Source organism: Mesoplodon densirostris, chromosome 9, assembly GCF_025265405.1.
Source record: "Mesoplodon densirostris isolate mMesDen1 chromosome 9, mMesDen1 primary haplotype, whole genome shotgun sequence".
Lineage (NCBI taxonomy): Eukaryota > Metazoa > Chordata > Mammalia > Artiodactyla > Ziphiidae > Mesoplodon > Mesoplodon densirostris.
The window spans coordinates 21,871,640-21,892,730 of record NC_082669.1 but is presented as its reverse complement, the minus strand read 5'-3'; the positions used below and the strand labels follow the sequence as shown (position 1 = coordinate 21,892,730).

Here is a 21,091-nt window from a genome sequence, read left to right as displayed (position 1 = left end):
ACCTTTTTACTTCTGGACTCTGGGCATTTTATGATCCACTCTCCTCAGAATCCCCACTTTTATATCTGGGATTTGGACTTGAGCATTTCCTGTCGATTCACCCAACTTGTTAACTTTACTACACATTCCAAGGTGTTTCAATCAGAGCTGATGCCAAGAATCATTAATAGTCATTCATCTACTTGCTGCAATTTTCCTGATGTTTCTCACCAGCTTCATCAACGGTTCCCTTGATCTTTCTGGTACTTGGATAGACCACTGGCACATGCCTTGAACAACGGAGCGGGCCCATGGGTCTCTGCCGCGACTTGAGGATTCAGGAAGTTCTGCATGTCACTCTTTTCAGCCGTGCACACATTTCCTCTCATCATGTACATATATGAGAGATGCACGCTTCTATACGCGCAAGTTGAGTCTTGCTCTCTGGGAGGCTGGTTGTAAGTGACACGAGTTGGAGGTGCAAGGCACATCCCCAGAGGCTGGCTGTTTCTTCCCAGTTGCTAGATCTCTGATTCTACAGTGACAAGGACAATGGTGGAGATTAGACCTGCAGAGGATGAGACGTTCCCACCGTGGTAATGAGGTTTCGTTCCAGGGGCCAACAGGTGCTGTGAGGAAGCTTCTGAGGTGCATCTGTGCTCACGGGAGCGACTGTGGAAATGGATTCATGATGTTGATTGTGGGCGACGATTTGAGGAGTGACACCACACCCGCTTCTTACTTGCCGTTTCTTGGTTAGGTCCTTCTGGATCGAAACTGTGTTACCCCAAATCTAGAGCTGTCATCTTATGTAACAGCAATGGTCTATCACCCACACACCCTCCTGAGAAGTTCAAGGTGAGAGTGAGAGCTACTTTGTATTAAATGTTGTGGATATCTAAATAATCCTCATCTTCTTGGCAATTTACAACTTGGCTTTGCTGACAGAAAATAGTTCTTAGCAGATTGCACGAAAAGAGGTTGATCTTCCCATGACTACCCCCAGAGATAATTCTGAACATAAGCTTGAACAGACGGAACTAGGGATTAAAAAGCCAGTGAAACATGGAGAATCTTGCCTTATTTGGGGGAACTATTTATTTATTGACCACGCGCCATGCAGGATCTTAGTTCCCCGACCAGGGATCGAACCTGCACCCCCTGCATTGGGAGCGTGGAGTCTTAACCACTGGACCACCAGGGAAGTCCCTTGGGGGAACTATTTAGAAGGTAGAGAATATAATGGAATCTTTTAAATAGTAAAAGAAAGAAAATAGCTGAGAGACGGGGTCAAGGGGTGGGGGTGGAAGTCCTCACGATACATTCGTCAGGGCCCGTCCCACTGCCTGTGAGGAAGTTGAGGAAGAAGAGGGTGGTGGGGACCTTGGCTTCCCAGGCAGTGGTTTAGATTCAGAGCGAGAACCAGCAGGAGTAAGAGAGGCCTCCCAACTGCTGTGTGAAGTAGGTGCTGGCATATCCCCATTTTACAGATGAGAAAACCAAGGCACAAAGATGATGTGTAATGTGTTCAAGAACACACAGGGACAAAGCCCATCTTTTCAGTTTGAATATGAAGCCCCTTCCATGAGTATCCTCAGACTCTCTCTATGTTCCAATCACAGGAACCTTCCTTCTGTTTCTCAACACTCCGTCCTCCTTCACGTTTCCCTGCTTCTGTGCCTGCTGGTCCCACTGCCTGGAGTGTTGTTGACCCATCATTTACCTGGTTGACTCCTACGCATCCATCAAGACTCAGTTCCAAACCCTTTTCTCTGTGAGGACTCAAAACTCTCTGGACAAAGTTGGCCACTCCCATCTCTGTGATGATACTAAACTCTGTGCGCATCTGTCCTGTTACAGGACATTCTGGTTTATTTATTTATTTGCTTGTTTATTTATTTACTTACTTATTTATGGCCATGCTGCATGGCTTATGGGATCTTAGTCCCCTTACCAGGGATCAAACCCGGGCCCCCTGCAGTGGAAACATGGAGTCCTAACCACTGGACTGCCAGGGAGGTCCCAGGACATTGTTTTATTGCACAGTGGGACTGTGCTCATGTACCTGTGTCCTCTACAAGACTACAAGCTCCTTAAGACCAGAAAGCGTCACTCTTTTACCCGTTTCTTATTAAGCAGGGGCCTGCTGTAGAGTGGGTTATCAAAAAAGGTTTGTTGAATTAATCAGAAGTTCCATGAGGTCAGGGACCATGTCTCTCTTCTTCAGAGCTTTGTACCCAGCCTCTAGTATAACATACAGGAAAGTGCTTGACTGATATGTGAATGGAAAAAATGAACTGGACTGTCATGGTTTTAATGAAATTCTACCAGTTGGAACTTCCTATTTTTCATTCCCTAATTTTTTTTAAAGATAATTACTTTATCTTTTTTTTTAAATTAATTAATTAATTAATTTATTTTTGGCTGCGTTGGGCCTTCACTGCTGCGCGCGGGCTTTCTCTAGTTGCAGCGAGCGGGGGCTAGTCTTCGTTGTGGTGCACGGGCTTCTCATTGCGGTGGCTTCTCTTGTTCCGGAGCACGGGCTCTAGGCTTCAGTAGCTATGGCACGTGGGCTCAGCAGTTGTGGCCTGCGGGCTCTAGAGCACAGGCTCAGTAGTTGTGGCACACGGACTTAGTTGCTCCGCAGCATGTGGGATCTTCCCAGACCAGGGCTCGAACCCGTGTCCCCTGTATTGGCAGGCAGATTCTCAACCACTGCGCCACCAGGGAAGCCCCCACTCCCTAATGTGTAGGCAGTGTTCTCAGAAGCATCAGGTTGGGATCGCTTGGTGTTTAATACTTTTTTTTTTTTTCCATTTACAGTTAAGACATAAATGGTCTTGGTTTCTTCTTGACCACTTTTAAAATTGAAAGATAAGTATCAGCTAAGCAGAGATAAATAAGAACACATATCTATTGAATTTTAGGCCATTGTCTCTGTTATAATTGAATATATTCGTATTTGTAGATTAGCAGCTATTTAATAGTTATCACCCATATTCACTAATAATGAAGAATAAAGCTACTTGCTTTTTTCTAAGTATTGATATGTTAGGATTAATGGGGTTAAATATTTTCTAATTTAAAAATGCCTTTTCACTGAAAAGAAACAGAAGGGCGGTCAGGAGAGGTGCCCTGGACACGGAGCCTTACCTGCTGCCCGGGCTTGATGGGGGAGAGCGTGATGCCCTGCGTGTTGATCACTGGCAGAATCTGGTTCCCGATGACCGTGGCGATGATCTGGCCCTGGGCGTTGGTCAGAAGCTGGGGCGTGATCGGCTGCACCTGAACGCCCTGAGTGCCGCTTGCTGCTTGGCCTGATGGCCCCGGATTCGGCATCAGAGGAATGGTCCCAATAATCTGCAAGAGACAGGCCCACAGGTGAGGTTCCGGGCTCTGTTCAGGGTCTGCACATGCACCTGAAGACCACTCATGCCCTGGCCTCTATCAGAGGCTCCCCGAGAGCCGATTCATAATCCTTGAACAGATCTGGAGATGCGGGTGTGGAAGAAAGTGGCAGAGGATGAGTCTCTGAAGGTGGACCGAGTGCGTGGAGGGAAGGGGAAAATATCTTATACAAAAATAAAATCACGATGAACAGATACACACTACTATATATAAAATAGTCAACAAGGACCTACTGTACACCACAGGGAACTCTACTCAACACTGTGTAATAACCTATCTGGGAAAAGAATCTGAAAAAGAATAGATACATGTATATGTATATGAGTCACTTTGCTGTACACCTGAACCTAGCACAACACTGTGAATCAACTTTACTCCAATATAAAATAAAAATTAAAAGAAAATAAAATCAAGCATCAGTGAGGGCAGAAGCACGTGACCTGTGCCAGGGTAGCACAGATACCTGCTCTGTCGCAGAAGCAGATGGAGGGTAGACTCCCCACGCACTGCAGGCCCTCGTCTGGCTGGGGAGCCGCGCCCCTTCCCCACAGGGCCCCTCACACACAGTGCGCTCCCTTCCATCCTCTCCTCTGCTCGGGTCTCCCCTGCTGTTTCCAGCCCTCCTTCCTTTCCCCGACATCCCGCTCCTCTCTCAAGGTCGGGGGCCAGCTCCCTGACACCCCAGCGGGACGAGGGTGCCCCAGCAGCACCCTGGTGCTCACAGTGGTTGAGAGCCTGGGCCCTGGAGTCCACTCCCAGCACCGCCAGCTCCTCTACAGCACTGTCAAGGAGCCTAAGCCTCCTGAAGGCTGGAGAGAACTGGGGTCATAAACCAATATTTGAAACTCAAAATAGAGGTGAAATGACTACCGAGGGCTGAAAATTTTTTTTAAGTGCATTTTATTTTTTATTTAGTTTTAAAAATAGATTTAATTACATTAATTAATTAATTTATTTATTTTTGGCTGTGTTGAGTCTTCGTTGCTGCATGCAGGCTTTCGCTAGTTGTGGCGAGCGGGGGCTACTCTTCGTCGTGGTGTGTGGGCTTCCCATTGCAGTGGTTTCTCTTGTTGCGGAACACGGGCTCTAGGTGCGCGGACTTCAGTAGTTGTGGCTCGTGGGCTCTAGAGCACAGGCTCAGTAGTGGTGGCGCACAGGCTTAGCTGCTCTGTGACATATGGGATCTTCCCAGACCAGGGATCAAACCCGTGTCACCTGCATTGGCAGGCAGATTCTTAACCGCTGTGCCACCAGGGAAGTCCTAAAAGGGCATTTTAAATGATGTATTTTGAACTGGCCCTAAAGGTCAGCAGGCCAAGGTTTCTGCGGCAGGTAGGGGAAGGCTGTTCTTTGCATCTGATAGCCTCTGTCTTCCGTAAGGGGATGGCGTGGAGCGGCACAGGAGAGGCCTGGCTGGATCCGATCACCGTGTGAAGGAGAAAGGGAGCACGAGCAGCGGCGTTTATAAGATCTGGAAACACTGATCACATTCGTGGACCATGTTCGTCCCTCTCCACAGAAACGGACAAATCTAATCTGTAAGCTTGCTGTGGATTAGGGAGAAAAACAAAAATCTGATCTGTAAAAAAAGAAAATATGGTCTCCGTTTCCCCATGTCATGGACTCTCCTGGGGAAAGCTGTGGAGCTCGGGTTGGACGCTTTCCCTCCAGGTACCACAGGATGGTTACGCAGCTCTGCTCTGCTGGTCGTCTTCCGGGGCCGCTTCCCAGGTGTGAACTGTGGTGCCTCGGCCTAGGGGCCACCGCGCCACATTCATAATACTGCCTTAGGAAGTGCTTTCGTGGATACGGTTTCCATTCATTCCACATTCTCACAACAGCTCAGTCCTGTGGGCCCTAGGCCTGCTCCTGTTACTTGATAAGACAGGGGAGGGTCAGGGAGGAGTTTGCAAGGGGCAGAGCTGGAGTCCAGGTCCGGCCCCCCGTGTGCTCACTTTCTAAATGTCACCTGGCTCCTACCACAGGGAGGACACGGGAGGGCACCTGCTCTTAGGAAAGGCCCTGCATCCCGTTCGCAATTTCCCACCAGATGATCAGCTGCTTGTAGACTAAGTTTATAAACGATGCCGTTTTCTATGCCCACAGTACCCCAAGCAGGGCTTTGAACGCAGTTTCTCAATAACTGTCTTTGGAAAGAATGGTTTCTGGACTCAGCTGTCCCTTGGATTCCAGATACAACGGGCACCGCAGAGGACCTGCGAGACCACAGGATTCAGTGCCAAAGATCAGGACGGAGAGACACCCCCCTCCTCACTTGGCAGGCCATGTCTCTACCACAAAAGCCCCCGTGGGAAGGCGCTAATGAAGGCGCTGTGCGAATATCTAGTCTCCACGGCAGTTGTCAATGGCTGCCGATAGAGGTCAAGTAATTACGTGAGTGGTCAGTGGTCCCGCAGGGGGTCTGCAGCTCTGCAGCCTCAGTGAGCAAGCCTGCGCCGTCCCCCCAGCGGCCCTGGCCACGAGCGTGTCCCACCCGTGCCAGCAAGGTCAGGAGGAGTCCACATCAATAGATCAGGGCACGTAAGTACTTTATTGATGACTGGTCTTGCATTAAGCATCCCAGGACGCAAAGGCTGTTCCTGTGACCCCACAGGCAATGGTGGGAAGGCGTGGGGAGCAGGCTCCTCGTCCTGCTCTGATGCTGGCTGCTTCCGCGTTCCTCACTTGCACCATGAAATGTACAACCCCCCTTGCCCCCAGTGCCCTGGGAAAGCTCAGAAGCTGACCCATCGCCTCTGGCTTCCTCGTGTCTTGGGCCTGGGAAGCCCTGCTCCACCTGATTGGGCCCAGTTGAAAGCCTACGGAAGGAAGCTGGATTCATTTAGGTGGCAGGGTTGAGGGTTCTATTTTAGGCAGGATGTCAGCGTGTTTAGCCTGGGAGAAGGCTTCAGAGGGAGGCAAGGCACCTGACAGCTACGGAACACACTGTGATGCAGGCGAGGCTTTCTGCTCCCGAGAAGACTGACACGAGTCGGTGCTCACCTGGCGGTAATGAGAGGCTCTTGCCTGCGTTCTGGGTGGAGAGAGGAAGAAAGGCAAACGCGAACATCTCACCAGCCTCTTCCCCAGATGCAGCCTCAATTGCCAATACTGCACGGTGACATTAAAACATGGTGCCCCTTTTTGTGTCCCCCCTCTTTGTTCCTCTCTTCTTTCCTGGGCCCTAGCATCACTTACAGAGGGCAGGACAGTGCTAGTGTCAGAGCCAGAGGGACCTGCAAAGGCCTGACGGAGGGAACACGTTCATAGGAAGGTTGTGCCTGCGAGGTGGCAAGGCAGGGCAGGGTGATTATAAAGTCAGGAAGGCTTCCGTGAAGTTGAGCGTTTTTCATTCTTGTTCCTCTTTCAGGGGAGTTGGGATCATCATCTCAGCATGTCAAACACGTGGCAGTGCTTTGTGGGGAATTTTCTAATATACCCCAATACCTTACAACTCGCCCATTTTCATTTGCTCCCATGCATCCAAGTGTGGAGACAGTCACACACCGTGTTGTTGAAAACTTGTCAGATGTGCCAATTTTGCTTAGGCGGCTCCGATTCCTTTCAGCGCTTCCACAGATCGCACGGAAACTCCTCCTCGGACTCTGACTTCCAACAAGGAAATGAGAGGAATCCAGGCAGCAAGGCGGGAGGCTCTTTGACCTGGGAAACTCAGATTTTAAATGAAAGGCCTTTCGCTATTCAAGGGAAATATCTGCATCTACACATGTTGCAACTAAGTCAGGAAATCAAAACTGAGGTTTGAAAAGGCGATTTGAGGGCAAAGATAGAAAGAGGCCGTTTTTAAAACACCTGCAGTTCTGGGACTAGCTTTCGGAGTTTCATTTTCTGGTTCCCAGAGCTAGGGATTTACTGCAAGGAGACGTCCTGATGGAAGGGCATGCCACTGAGCAAACAAGGCCACAGGCTGGGACTCCGGATGCAGGCACTGGACACGCAAGACAAATTCCAGCTCTCCTGAGATGCTGAGGACTCTGGCAGAGCAGTCTGGTACCTGCAGACCCTTCTCTATGTAAGGCACCAGGAACATCCAACCGGGGCAGGGGAGGGGGCGACGAGACAGGCACGTTACATGCAAAGATTCTAACGATCCAATGGAGAAATGATATACACCAAACGAGTGGCAAGGACTATCTGATAAAAATCTCTCTACTCATGTGGTCAGTGCTCAGAAAAATGCTGGGACCGAATGAGTGATTTCAGAGGAAGAAAGATGAAGATGGATGGCTTGGAAGACTTCATAGAAAAAATGGGGGTGAACACGGGTCTTGGAGGTTAGGTGAGGATTTGGCAAGACAGAGAATCCATTCCAAACAGGAGGTGAGAGACATGGCGGTGGTGAGTTAACTAGTTTGCATGCAAAAGAGGGTTCAGACATTGAGCAAGTGACAGGTCGGCCTGGAAGGGTCAAATCCCCTCCAGGCAAGAGATTCCGATGAATGGTTTTTGAGGGGGGCCGTGGGGAAGAGTACTGAAATGGAGCTGTTTCAGCTGGGTATGTGACCATGTGGCGAGAATGGACTAGAGTGTCGAGAGACTACAGACCAGGAGATCAGTCGCTAGGATGCTACTGTAGTCATCCAAGTGTGAAGCAAAAGGCTTCAATGAATCCTTCATACAGGGGTTGCTTGATTCGTTGCCTTCCAGTTCAGTTCAAAAAGCATGGCCTATTTTATGCCTAGGTTGCAACATTAGAAAATTTTGAGTCAAGTTACTGCCCTATCAATCCCACAGCAAATAGCACAGGCATCGTTTGCAATGATCCCCTCTGTCTTTGCCCTGAGTCCGAGGGTAATGATTCATCTCTGATGAATGCTTTAACCAGGAAGGTGGTATTGTAATGATAATTTGTGACCTAAAAGAGTTCCAGCCTCTCTGACAGGGGACTTATTTGGTTGTTGCAGTTCATGTTCACTTGTCTCTTTGTTTATAGGAGTTAAGAGCATAAACTGCAATGGAGAATAAAGTCCGTGTTCTAAGAGCAACTAAAAACAATCACTAAAATGATTACTAGTGTTCATTAGCACGTCCCCCTATTTCCATAAGAATGAAGGTGGCTTATGTTATGTATCAGTGTGCTATCGTTATTCAGTAGTAGTTATAATTTAACCCACCATAAAGACTACCTTGTGATCGTGCCAACCCCCGGCAATTCAGAGCCACGTAACGCCTTGGGTTACCATGTGATCATTACGATGCCCTTATGGACCTCAGTCTAGTTGAGGTATTCAGTAGGGACGAATTATGACCGATGGAGGTGAACGGGTGCTGAATTTATTCACTGCTGGCATGCAGGTGTCATCAGCAGCGGTTGAGGGTGGTATCACAGAAGCCCAGGGCAACCAGACAAGTTGTCTGATGCGCCACATGTCGTAATAGTCTATGACATGCTGTTAAACTCTGCCACGGAGAATGTGATTACAGATGTCAATGTGACAAGTAATTCTGCTGCACATATCTTTAAGAAGAGGAAACCTGTCAATGCTGGAAATCGGTGACTTTGCACGGCTTTTGCATGGCGATTCTTTGCCCAGTATTTGTGTAACCTCAACAGTTTTTGGTCAAGAGGCTTTTGTTCACACGGGGCATTACTGTGTCCATTCTCGAACACAGAGCTTCTAGCATCTGAGAGCCGAGGAGCTGGCAGTGAGCCATCACCAGTCTCCTTCCCCTCGCTTTCTGGTCTGGTCACAGTCACTGTTCTCTCTTCCTCCAAGGGATGATTTTTGTCTTCTTTATATAATACGTTCATTTCAGTCTCATGGGCTCCCAGGTTTAAGGTTAAACTCACTTAGAGTTATGTTGGCAGCTCTGATTAGGATGTTGATCCAGGAAGAGTAGGAGAATGCAACCATTTCCCAAACAAAATTTATTTTTGTGACATGCAATCTAGTGCCTTCTTGCACATAGCTGCGTCCAAGATGGGGAACAAGAGAAGTGTGACTATTTAGAGGGTTTCTATTGGAGAACCTGAACCAGAGATAGTAAAGGCATGAGGATAAGCAGATGAAAGAGTTGCATTAGAGGAAAACATTCAACAAAGGACAAACAGATTTAATCTTGCAGGCAACACCAATCAATTGGCCATGGCTTCCTGGAGCTCTGGAGATTCCAGGTTCAGGAAGAAACAGTGCCTTGATTGATTAATAATATCTGGCAAGGGTATGGGCATAGGAAATGGTGGTGTGTCTGAAGGTGGCATAACTAAAGGCCAGGACATGAGACAAATTATCTTAGACCTACTGGCAAGAAATAGATGACTCACAATTTCTTAATGAGTAACTGTGAGAAAGAGCTTTTTACAGCGTATGTTTTAATGCTTATTTTATGGGTATAGATAAGTATTCCACCTCTGAGAATAACCACCTGCTCAATGTTTCTCACTGTCAGTTAGAATTAAGATCCCTCTACTATTTGGCTTCAACTTTAGAAACACACTCACAGACAAGAGTAAAGAATTGGAGGTGTCACGATCTTTAAAATGTCACTTTGACCCACATTATGAGAAGGATAATCTGCATGAAAACTGATGCTGTAAAAACAGCAATAACAACAGTAAAAAATCCTCTCCCCTAGAAGCTTCTTAAAAGCCATTAAAGGTAATTTTTCTTAATAATGTTTAAGAGATAAATATACAGAGAAAGAGAGGAAAAAATGTCCCCACTGGTTGGGTTCAAGTCTAGGCTTTGCCACTAACTAGTGGGAAACTGTTGGTGAATTATCTCACCTCTTAGAACCTCAGTCTGCTCATCAATAAAATGGGAATAATAATGTACACTTTATAAGGTTATTGTGCAGGCTAATTAAGTTAACATATGCAAAGCACCCAACACGGTGCTCTAACAATCAAAGAGGTATTCCATAAATGTTTGTTCATACCTTCATTTTTCTTACATGCTTTTGTGGTAATTCCTGGGCTTTTGCACTAAGTTGCAAAAAAGCTTTTTTGAATTTTTCTGGATGTTATAATTTCACTATGAAAAGACTTTACCCTGAAGAACAGAAAACAGAACAGTTGACCAGAACAGAAGACAGAACAGTTGACCAGAACAGAAAACAGTAGTTTCTTGTCTGGTCACACAATGCAAAGTTGGGGATTTTGGTGGAGGCATCAAGATTCAACAGGTGCTTCATTCCAAAGGAGGGACTAGCTCGTCATGCTTTTACAGAAGACATTTCTAAAAACCAGTGAGATAATCCCAGAACTCAGGCACTCATGGTGAGGGTAGATAAAGAGAATTTTTGAAATTCTGTGTGTCTTCCTCACTCTCAGGGATGGGGCATGGGATGCTTTCTCCTCTCAACATTCATAAAAGCGCTTGAATAAGTATTGTCTCCTCGATTTGGGGTATATACACCCGAAGAATCTAGAGGTGAGAAGCAGTGGCTTTAAGAGCTGACAGGGGAGGAGAGAAAAAGGCAGGGAGAGGAAGGGGAAGAAGAGAGAGAAAGAGGAAACAGAGCTCCAGTGCACTGGCACCAGCTACGCTCCCAATGATAAGTGAGATGTTTGTGTTTCCCTGGACTCACAGCCATGGGTAGGAGCCGTTTAAAATCCTCGTCCCAGAGGACCCCCTGAGCCATGGGCACTGGGAGAGCATCACGGAGACAGCCCTGAGGAGTGGGCTTGGAGAAAACCAAGCCCTGAGAGGGGAGTGGGCAGCTGGAAGATGTGTCCTTGGAAGGTCCCAGCGGGGCCTGGGGAGACCTCAGGAGCGTGCCCCCGAGAGTCGGCTTGAGCCATCGGTCGGCCCAGAGAGCAGAAGCCATCGTGCTCAGCAAAATGGGGCCATTCTTACTCCCCATCTGTCCTCTCCCCACCTCAGCCTGACCTGTCAGAAACAGCGTCTGCAGGCTGAGGGAAGGAGAGACATTCCAGTAGGGGAAGAAAGAGGGACTGGGTTACCCTTTTCCACGGTGGCAATAGCAGGAAGGAGGCCCAGCTGGGGCCGCTGGTGGTGGGGAAATTTGTTAGTTTCCAAGTTTTGATTTTTGTCGGGGGACTGGGCATCTTATTTGCAATTTAAAGTGACCACAGGAGACTGTATTCCTTGAAAAGCAGTCATGGGGCAAGATCCCCCGCTCTCATCCAGGGGGAGGGGAGGGCCTATGGCCACCAGGAAGGTTGAAAGGGACAGTGGGAGCCTCTGCTGATGGTCCCCCAAGTAACAGTCTGTCCTCTTTCCCCACTTATATGGGAAGGGGGTTGATAATCATAAATTACTGCATAAAGGAATTTAACTTATGTCTCCCAGTCTCCTACTCCTCTGGGCTAACTCACCATTGTATGTGCAAGGGAAGTCAAATGGGACCTTTTCATTTTTAAATTTAAACATTTTGGGCCTATATTTAAGTAACTTGGCTAAATTAAACGTGACCTCATTCGTGAATATTAGCAAGTACTTTCTAAGCCACTGCTACCTGTTGATTTTAAAAGCAGGTACAAATGGGGACCGTCTTGACCTTAATTATTAAGGTCAATCAATAACACTAAAAAAGGAGACCTTGTGCATCACAGTGTCACGACTTTGTTAACTAAGGATGCTTGAAAAATAGAGGAGAAAGGGAAGCAAGAGGAAGACACGGAGGAAAAGAGGAGAGAATTTAACAAGCTACCAGAGGTGGAGAATTCAAAATTGTGAGCAGAATATACATTTCCCCATAAAGTATGAATTTGGTTTATTTCTGAGAAGTAGGAGCTGCTGCTATTCATAGCACTGATCGTTGACGTTTCCGGACTTAAAAATGGATACTATTGAAATGCCTTAGTCGCTGAAGTTCTTCTGAAGCTTTTGAAAACCTGACAAATCTAACAGGGAAAGCCAGTGCACGCCAAAGGAGAAAATAGTGAACGATACCTAGGAGAAGGTAGGTCAGAAGGGTCAGGGCCACTTCGACATGGTCATTTGACAGTTATGTTAGCAAGATTATCCTCATTAGTAATCAGCAGTATTTCCAAGGTATAGTAATGATGTGCTTTTATGGGTCTCCATTTCCTCTCTCATCTTTAAGACTCTCCCCAAATTCCCAAACACACTGTGAAAACAGTCTTTTGTTTAATTGTTGAGAAAGAAAAAAACCTAATGTGTATGCCTTTGTTTTCCACTTACAAATGACGAGGCAGGGGTGAAAGGATTCTAGTAGATCTCAGTGATGTAAGATGGGACGAATTAATGTCAATTCCAAAGGTGTTTTACAGGAACCATTTGCTTATGGAGCACAGGCTGAACCCTAGTTATGCAGCCCATTAGCAGTAAACATTGTGGAAGGAACTCCACATCTCAGGGAACTGACAGGCCTCCCAGGCAAGGGTCCACTCAACGATACAATGATCATTCTTACTGGACCTGAATCTTTCTCGAGTCCTTTGGCAAAATGAAGTTAGCAGCTGTAGCCCTGTTCTGAACAGTGGACAGTTCCTACTACAACAATACTACAACGGAATCTGGCAAACTCAACACTCTAGAGGGGAGTGCTTTTTATTTGTTTTGTTTTGTTTGTTTTAATTTAAAATTTTAAGATGCATCATATCTGTTCTTAAATATTTTACTGTATTTGTGAGATTTGCTAGTTTCTCTTTTGTTTGGGTTCCCACTCAAGTGTTAACAAAAGCTTTGATCCAGAGTATAATCAAAAGATTAAATTAAATTTATACAAGTTGATATTACAGGGAAATGAGAAAGAAGTGAGGAGGCATCGTAACTGCCCACATGGCTTATTCCTGGAGCTGCTGGTGGACAAGGATCGGTGCCCAGGAAATGAATCCTTTTCTTAGACACAGTATAGGGACCCACCATCAACACAAATTTTAAAATTATATCTGAGTTATATATTTACTACACTGAAAAGCATATTGGCAAGCTTTGGATTATTTAGGGGTTCTTGATTTCTCTATGGCATTGTTTTTCCTTTACTGCTCTGCTTACTTTTTACGCAACTAGAAGGTGGGATGAGGAAGACAGAAGAGGGGAGACTAAATTTAGCTAAATGTTAGCTCAAGGTTTCACTGGGCATGATGTTGGAACCAAAGGTTGACTGGCTTCATCTGTGATTGGAAAGAAATACTCAGTGATGCAAAGAGGTTCTCCCAGCAAAACTCAAGTAATCAAGACTCTCACCACAAATGCAATTCTCCTTGGGCAAAGGAAGTGGAATTTGGAGAGATCTTTTTGGAAATGGACAGAGAGCTTGCCACTTTCTTCTATGCCTGTCTTCTCCTTGGAAATGTATTACATATGGTTAGCATATACCCAAAGGCTTGGAGTATGTGAGTTTGGTTGTTTATATAAATATTAATACTTTGCATATTAAAAGTATGCCTATGTGAATGAATAATACAGACATACTGGCAGAATTTTTTTTTTTTTTTTTTTTTTTGCGGTATGCGGGCCTCTCACTGTTGTGGCCTCTCCCGTTGCGGAGCACAGGCTCCAGATGCGCAGGCTCAGCGGCCATGGCTCACGGGCCCAGCCGCTCTGCGGCATATGGGATCCTCCCGGACCGGGGCACGAACCCGTATCCCCTGCATCGGCAGGCAGACTCTCAACCACTGTGCCACCAGGGAGGCCCTGGCAGAATTTTTGATGCAACTTTCTAGCAAGAGGGAAAAAAAAACCCACCTCCAACTTTGTCTGGAAAAGGTAGGCAATTGTCTAAACCTATCTGCCTTATTCTGAATGGTTTAAAATTAGGCGTGTTGTTTTATTTGTGCATTTACTCATGTACAAATTGATCACTTACATGCTCACTCACCCACCACTCACTCAGCAAATCCCAGGGCCCAGCACTGGGCCACACCACGTTGCTCTCATTCCCACTGTAGAAGCCTGGGGAATTATCCAGCTATCTGAACCCATGAAGATCCTTTCTTTTGGATTAATAGGAGCATTCTGTATATCTCGCCAAATATGGCACCAGCAACCTGCTGATGAAAAAGAAAGCCTAGGTTCCCAGTAGTGAAGACGGTCAAGACGGCAGAAGTTTACACACATCTAAAACCCTGCTGTTGACAGGAGTCCTGTCTGCTCTTTTCTGTAACTGTCAATGACTTGAGGGAATCTCCTGAGGTCCCTCCTTCTGAGGAATGACTGCATATTCAGATGTGTTATTGGACGGCTGAATTCACCCTTCACTGAACTAGGTTCTTATATTCTCCTGAAAAGTGTTAGTTTTTAAAAATGATTTTTGAAGAAGACAAATATTATGAAAAATTGATTGCTACATTGTATTTACTGAGGGCCCATCATGTGCCAGGCACTGTTCTAGATTCGGGGAGTCTGAGAAATATCTGACAATCCTAAATTTTGTTTTTAAATAACTTTGATTGTGAAAAAGAAGATAGCTAAGGGGCTTCCCTGGTGGCGCAGTGGTTGAGAATCTGCCTGCCAATGCAGGGCACACAGGTTTGAGCCCTGGCTGGGAAGATCCCACATGCCGCGGAGCAACTAGGCCCATGAGCCACAACTACTGAGCCTGAGCGTCTGGAGCCCGTGCTCTGCAACAAGAGAGGCCGCGACAGTGAGAGGCCCGCGCACCGCGATGAAGAGTGGCCCTCACTCCCCCCAACTAGAGAAAGCCCTCGCACAGAAACGAAGACCCAACACAGCCAAAAATAAATTAAAAAATAAAATTAAAAAAAAAAGAAAAAGAAGTTAGCTAAAAGGCCTAATAAGGGCTGGGTTATTTATGGTGGAGGGCGGTAGGGGGGAAGAAAATCCCTTGCGACATCTAGTCCCCAAGAACACAATTGAAACTGCCCACTTCCCACGGCAGAGTAGGAATGACAGGCACACAGTGGGGAATGCCCTTAAGTTTTCACAGAACAATGTTCCTCCTCAGCACCACATCACAGTCAACCTCTGCCATCTTGATTCTGCCACAAGGATCCATGTGAATTCACTGCAGGGTTCCACCATGCTCTCAAAGTCCCCCACTTTATCTGTGACTATATTATGATTTTCCTATCTCTTGAGTCCTAATTGGAATAAAAACAAATGTATATTTCAGTCTGTAATTATTTATAACAGGAACAAGTGTGACATCTCACACAAAAGCAAATGCCTTCAAGCCATCATGGCTTTGGTTTCAACTTGTAGCTTCTCACGTTATTTTCAAAAGGAAGAAATGAAAGTGCTTATAAATATGATCTAATGCTTCAATTTCCAAATCTATTCAGAGATTTTACATTGTCATTATAATATTCGTTATATTTGTCCAGTAGGATGTTCCATGTGTCAGAAAACAAATTCTTAAGGATGAACTGGAAACATTTCTTTTCATCATCCCTCTTCTCTATTCCCCAATGACTACAAATTAAACTGAGTTCTTTTTCATCTTCTTTGCAGCTGCCAACACTGTGGAATTGCTAAAACATTTTTTTTTTCCCTGCAAGAGAGAATCACAACTGTGGTGAAGCCATCATTTTGCAGAGAGACAAACATTATAAGCCTTTACAAGGCTTTGCCTAAGACTTTAAGTTTTGATGCCAGCAAAAAAATACCTAGAATGTGGGGAAGTATTTCTGCTTTTGCCTGTTGATGCCAGATTAAGTGACTAAATCAGATTAAAGTTATTTATTGCTTGGGAGCACACTTTTTAGTTTGACTCAGCTTTCGTCCTTAGAAGCTTTAGTAAACATTCCTAAATGAAGCCCTGGACCTATGAACTGTTTATTATATATTTCTTCCCAAATGAGAGAAAAAAGAGCTACAGCAATGATAGCAAAAAACCTAAATCAGGGACCAGTGATCTTCACTATCCCCAATTCTTTGGAGCAGTGGGAGGTGGTGAAGTTAAGACTCTGTGTTCCCAATGCAGGGGGCACAGGTTCAATCCCTGGTCAGGAACTAAGATCCCACATGCCGCGGGTTGTGGCCAAAAAAAAAGAAAAAAAGAAAAAAGAAAGCACTGCATGGAATTTGGGTTTTCTGAGCACAAGCCATTGTTCCCCTTGCTTGGCCCAACAATAAACCTTTCTCTGCTCCGAAAAAGAAAAAGAAAAAAGCAAAAAGAAAGTGCAGCATGCATTTAACATCAGCTAGTGCTGTGAGTGCATTCAGGCTGTAAAGCTGAATTTAAATTAGTATAAACAACAAGCCTCTAAGAAAAGGGGGGAAAAATAAAAGGGGGTGAGGGAATGAAGCCACGCCAGGTGTCATTAAAGAGGCATCTGTTTATCACCATCCAGTCTCATGAGTCCAGGATGATTCATAGGCTTTTTGTGAAGAGAATATCTGTTGTGGGAAAATTAAGTGTATTTTGATACTTGCATGCAGTATTTATCTACCTGGTCAATCAGAAAAAAAGTTGTCCTCATCACTCTACCATGTATTACTTTTTCAATTTCCTCTTAGTAATGTTGTTTTTTAATGTCCTTTAGGGTGAGACCACTGAATTTCTCGTTTGTCACGACAAAGACCATAACTCATTAGAATTATGCTGATGAGTCTTTCTCATAAAATTGTATCCTCATTTTCATGGTGACCAATCTGCACTCTTACCCCAACCATCAGGCAGGGTTTTTTTAAAGCATTTTTAAAAAAAAATAATTTATTTTATTTATTTTTGGCTGTGCTGGGTCTTCGTTGCCGTGCGTGGGCTTTCTCTAGTTGAGGCGTGCGGGGGCTACTCTTCGTTGTGGTGCATGGGCTTCTCATTGTGGTGGCTTCTCTTGTTGAGGAGCACGGGCTCTAGGCACGTGGGCTTCAGTAGTTGTGGCTCACGGGCTCAGTAGTTGTGGTGCACGGGCTTAGTTGCTCCGTGGCATGTGCGATCTTCCTGGACCAGGGGTCAAACCGTGTCCCCTGCATTGGCAGGCGGATTCTTAACCACTGCGCCATGAGGGAAGCCCCATCAGGCAGGTTTTTTTTTTTTTTTTATTATTAGTTTCTGCTTTATAACAAAGTGAATCAGTCATACATATACATCTGTTCCCACATCCCTTCCCTCATGCATCTCCCTCCCTCCCACCCTCCCCATCCCACCCCTCCAGGTGGTCACAAAGCACCGAGCTGATCTCATCAGGCAGGTTTTGATAGATGTTAGCGAAGAGGGTCACTGTACTCTTCCAGTTATGGTTTCTCATAGTTTTCTGGTTCCTATTTTAAATGTCCCTCAAAGTATATGCATATTATATATATACAATATAATATGTATATATAATAATATATATAATATATAAATATACACGTATAATATGTGTGACATGTATTTATATTTATCTAGTACTTCAAATTTGGTACTGGGAAAATGTTAATTTATCATGACAAATAAACCACTAATATAATGATTTTCCAACTGTCCTGTTCTAAGCTCAACAACTCAAAATTCATGCCAATAGTATGAAGTTTGGAATTTTTAATTACAAAGCTTTTTTTTTTTGATGTGGACCATTTAAAAAGTCTTTATTAAATTTGTTACAATATTGCTTCTTTTTTTTTTAATGTTTTGGTTTTTTGGCCACAAGGCATGTGGGATCTTAGCTCCCTGATCAGGGATCAAACCCACACCCCCTGCATTGGAAGGCGAAGTCTTAACCACTGGACTGCCAGGGAAGTCCCTCAAAGCTATTTTTGAAGTACAGCCTTATCAGGAACATGTTTCACAGTCATGCCAGATGAATTCATTCATATATATTGTTAAATCATGTAGAAGTTGGCATAAGGATACTTACATTGAAGAACAATGGAGATATTTAAGTCATAAAACAATTAACTTAATCCACAACTCAGAATTAAAAAATAATCTGCTTGGGCCTCCCTGGTGGCGCAAGTGGTTGAGAGTCCGCCTGCCGATGCAGGGGATACGGGTTCGTGCCCCGGTCTGGGAGGATCCCATATGCCGCGGAGCGGCTGGGCCCGTGAGCCATGGCCGCTGAGCCTGCGCGTCCGGAGCCTGCGCGTCCGGAGCCTGTGCTCCGCAACGGGGGAGGCCACAACAGTGAGAGGCCCGCATACCGGAAAAAAAAAAAAAAAAAAAAAAATAATCTGCTTAACTTCTCTAAAAAATTTGGGACATTTCTAGCAATGTTTATGGTACCAGATTTGGTTTCTGAGAAGGATTCTTTCTTTTTTTTTTTTTCCCCCACATCTTTATTGGAGTATAACTGCTTCACAATGGTGTGCTAGTTTCTGCTGTATAACAAAGTGAATCAGCTATACACATAAATATATCCCCATTTCCCCTCCCTCTTGCATCTCCCTCCCACCCCTCCCGGTGGTCACAAAGCACCGAGCAGGTTCCTTCTTAACACTTTCTGATTCCTCTAGGTTTGGACTGCAGGAACAAGTCTACATTATCCCCATTTCTAATGTGTTATCTTCATGTGAGCTGAGAAGGAGCAGAAACTCTATTTTTTAATATTTTAAAATGTATATGATTTTGTGAGCTCAAAAAGATCAAAATGAGTTCTCAGAATTCTGAGTAGCATGCCATGTTCCTCTCTTCTGTGTTCACCTAAGTAACTTGTATATCACCTTTTCTTTTTTTATAATAAGAGACCTTGGGGCTTCCCTGGTGGCGCAGTGGTTGAGAGTCCACCTGCCGATGCAGGGGACATGGGTTCGTGCCCCGGTCTGGGAGGATCCCACATGCCGCGGAGCGGCTGGGCCCGTGAGCCATGGCCGCTGAGCGGGTGCGTCCGGAGCCTGTGCTCCACAGCGGGAGAAACCACAACAGTGAGAGGCCCGCGTACCGCAAAAAAAAAATAATAATAAATAAATAAATAAAATAAGAGACCTTTTATTTTTTGGCCACGTCGAGCAGCTTGCAGGGTCTTAGTTCCCCGACCAGGGATCGAACTCGTGCCCTCAGCAGTGAAAGCTCCAAGTCCTAACCACTGTATCACCGGGGAATTCACTGTATATTACCTTTTAAACGTAAATGATTTAAGTATCTTTTTTCTTAAGGATGTCAGCTATTATATTAAAAACACTTAAGTCTGTCTTTCATAACCAATGATACTGAGAGGATCCTCACATTAAAATCCAAATTTCAACTTGCAATCAAATCCTCAAATTCTGTGTGAATTTAAAACAGAGTTTTGTTTTCCTAGCTGTACATATCACTAAATCTCTTCCTTATGGTTGTCTGGGAGAGCTTGCTAACATCACCTGGAGATTTACTGAAGGTAGATTGAAATGTTTTTATTCTAGAGCATCAGAGGAAATCAACAGTAGTTTAATGAACCTTGCAGGTAAAACCCCTGGGGCCCTGCTTTTTGATTAAATAAAGTACAACACTTTGTTATAAGGGAAAGTGGATGCTGTCATGTCCTCAGCCACGTAGTCATGATATAGAGGCAAGCCAGACATCACTTAGCCTTCTGTGGCTGATAATCTGGAGAAAACAAGGTAGTCTGCTTACCCTGTTACTAATAGTGTGAGCAGTGGACTGAAAATCATCAAACTGGCCCTCTCTGCATGCTGGGGTGACCACGGGTTTCAGAACCCAGGTGGTCAAGAGAGCACGGGAGAGGCAGGGTTCACCTGGTACGCGCTATGTACCTGGCACTGCGCCAAGATTCCACATCCTTTATTGCTTTTACTCCTGACAACAAGCCTGAAATGCTAGTACAGTAGTTTCAAAAACTGAAGAAAGTAAAAGAGACCAATGCCGTTTTCATCAGATACAGCAATGCTGGATGGCATTATGCTTAAAAGCATTTCCGTATAAAACTTCGATATACTAAATAGACCCTACTTTGGATCAGCCACCCTAAGTAGATTAAAATATATCCAGGTGGGGAGAGCATGATATTTATGGAATGACCACTATGCGGCGGGGAGGATAGCGGGCACTTAGGCATGTGATGCTGAAAGCAGCTGCCCTCAGAGGAAAGCAGTGCTGTGAAGCAGCCAGATCTGGGCTCAAATCCAGGCTCTTTCACTTTTTTTTCTAACTCTGTGGCCCTGGGAAGCTGGTTAACTTTTCTGAACCTCTATTTCCTCAGCTGTAAATTAGAGATAATAGTGCAAGATCATTGTGGGAATGAAATGAAATGATGAATTTATGCAGCATGCTTAAGAATAGTGTATTAACTTATATGAAATACTCTATATTCATTCAGTTCACAGATTATATTACTATGTTTTAGCCACTGGGATACATCAGGGAACAAAACACAAATTTTTCAATTATTATTAGAGCACAGGGAATTAGAGTGATCTCTGATATCAGACAACACTGGGTTTGAATCCTGACATTTCCAGCTGGGTGATCTTGGAAGTTTCTTAATCTGTACAATGGGGATAAACCATATTCGGTGGTTGTGGTCATAATGAAATGAAACAATATACTGAATGCTAAAAAAAAAGATACCAATTAACTTATATACAAAACAGGGACTTCCCTAGCGGTCTAGTGGTTAGGACTCTGAGCTCCCAATGCAGGGGGCACAGGTTCGATCTCCGGTCGGGGAACTAAGATCCCGCAAGCTGCGTATGGCGCCGCCTAAGACATTAAATAAATAAACACAAATTTAAAAAAACCAGAAATAGACCCACAGACATAGAAAACAAACTTATGGTTACCAAAGAGGAAAGGGGAGGGTGAGGGATAAGTTAGGAGGTTGGGATTAACAGATACACACTACTATATATAAAATAGATAACCAACAAGGACCTACTGTAGCACAGGGAACTCTACTCAATATCTAGTGATACCTATAAGGGAAAAGAATCTGAAA

General features: G+C 45.0%; 1 protein-coding gene across 2 annotated transcripts in view; it reads right to left on the bottom strand.

The window, feature by feature from the left end:
- POU6F2 (POU class 6 homeobox 2) overlaps nt 1–21,091 on the bottom strand; it is a 480,044-nt gene that overhangs the window by 18,756 nt on the left and 440,197 nt on the right. For both annotated transcript variants that reach the window (XM_060108430.1, XM_060108432.1), the window contains one exon: nt 3,133–3,339. In XM_060108430.1, coding sequence (XP_059964413.1) covers nt 3,133–3,339 — 207 coding nt within the window. The remainder of the gene's footprint in view (nt 1–3,132; nt 3,340–21,091) is intronic.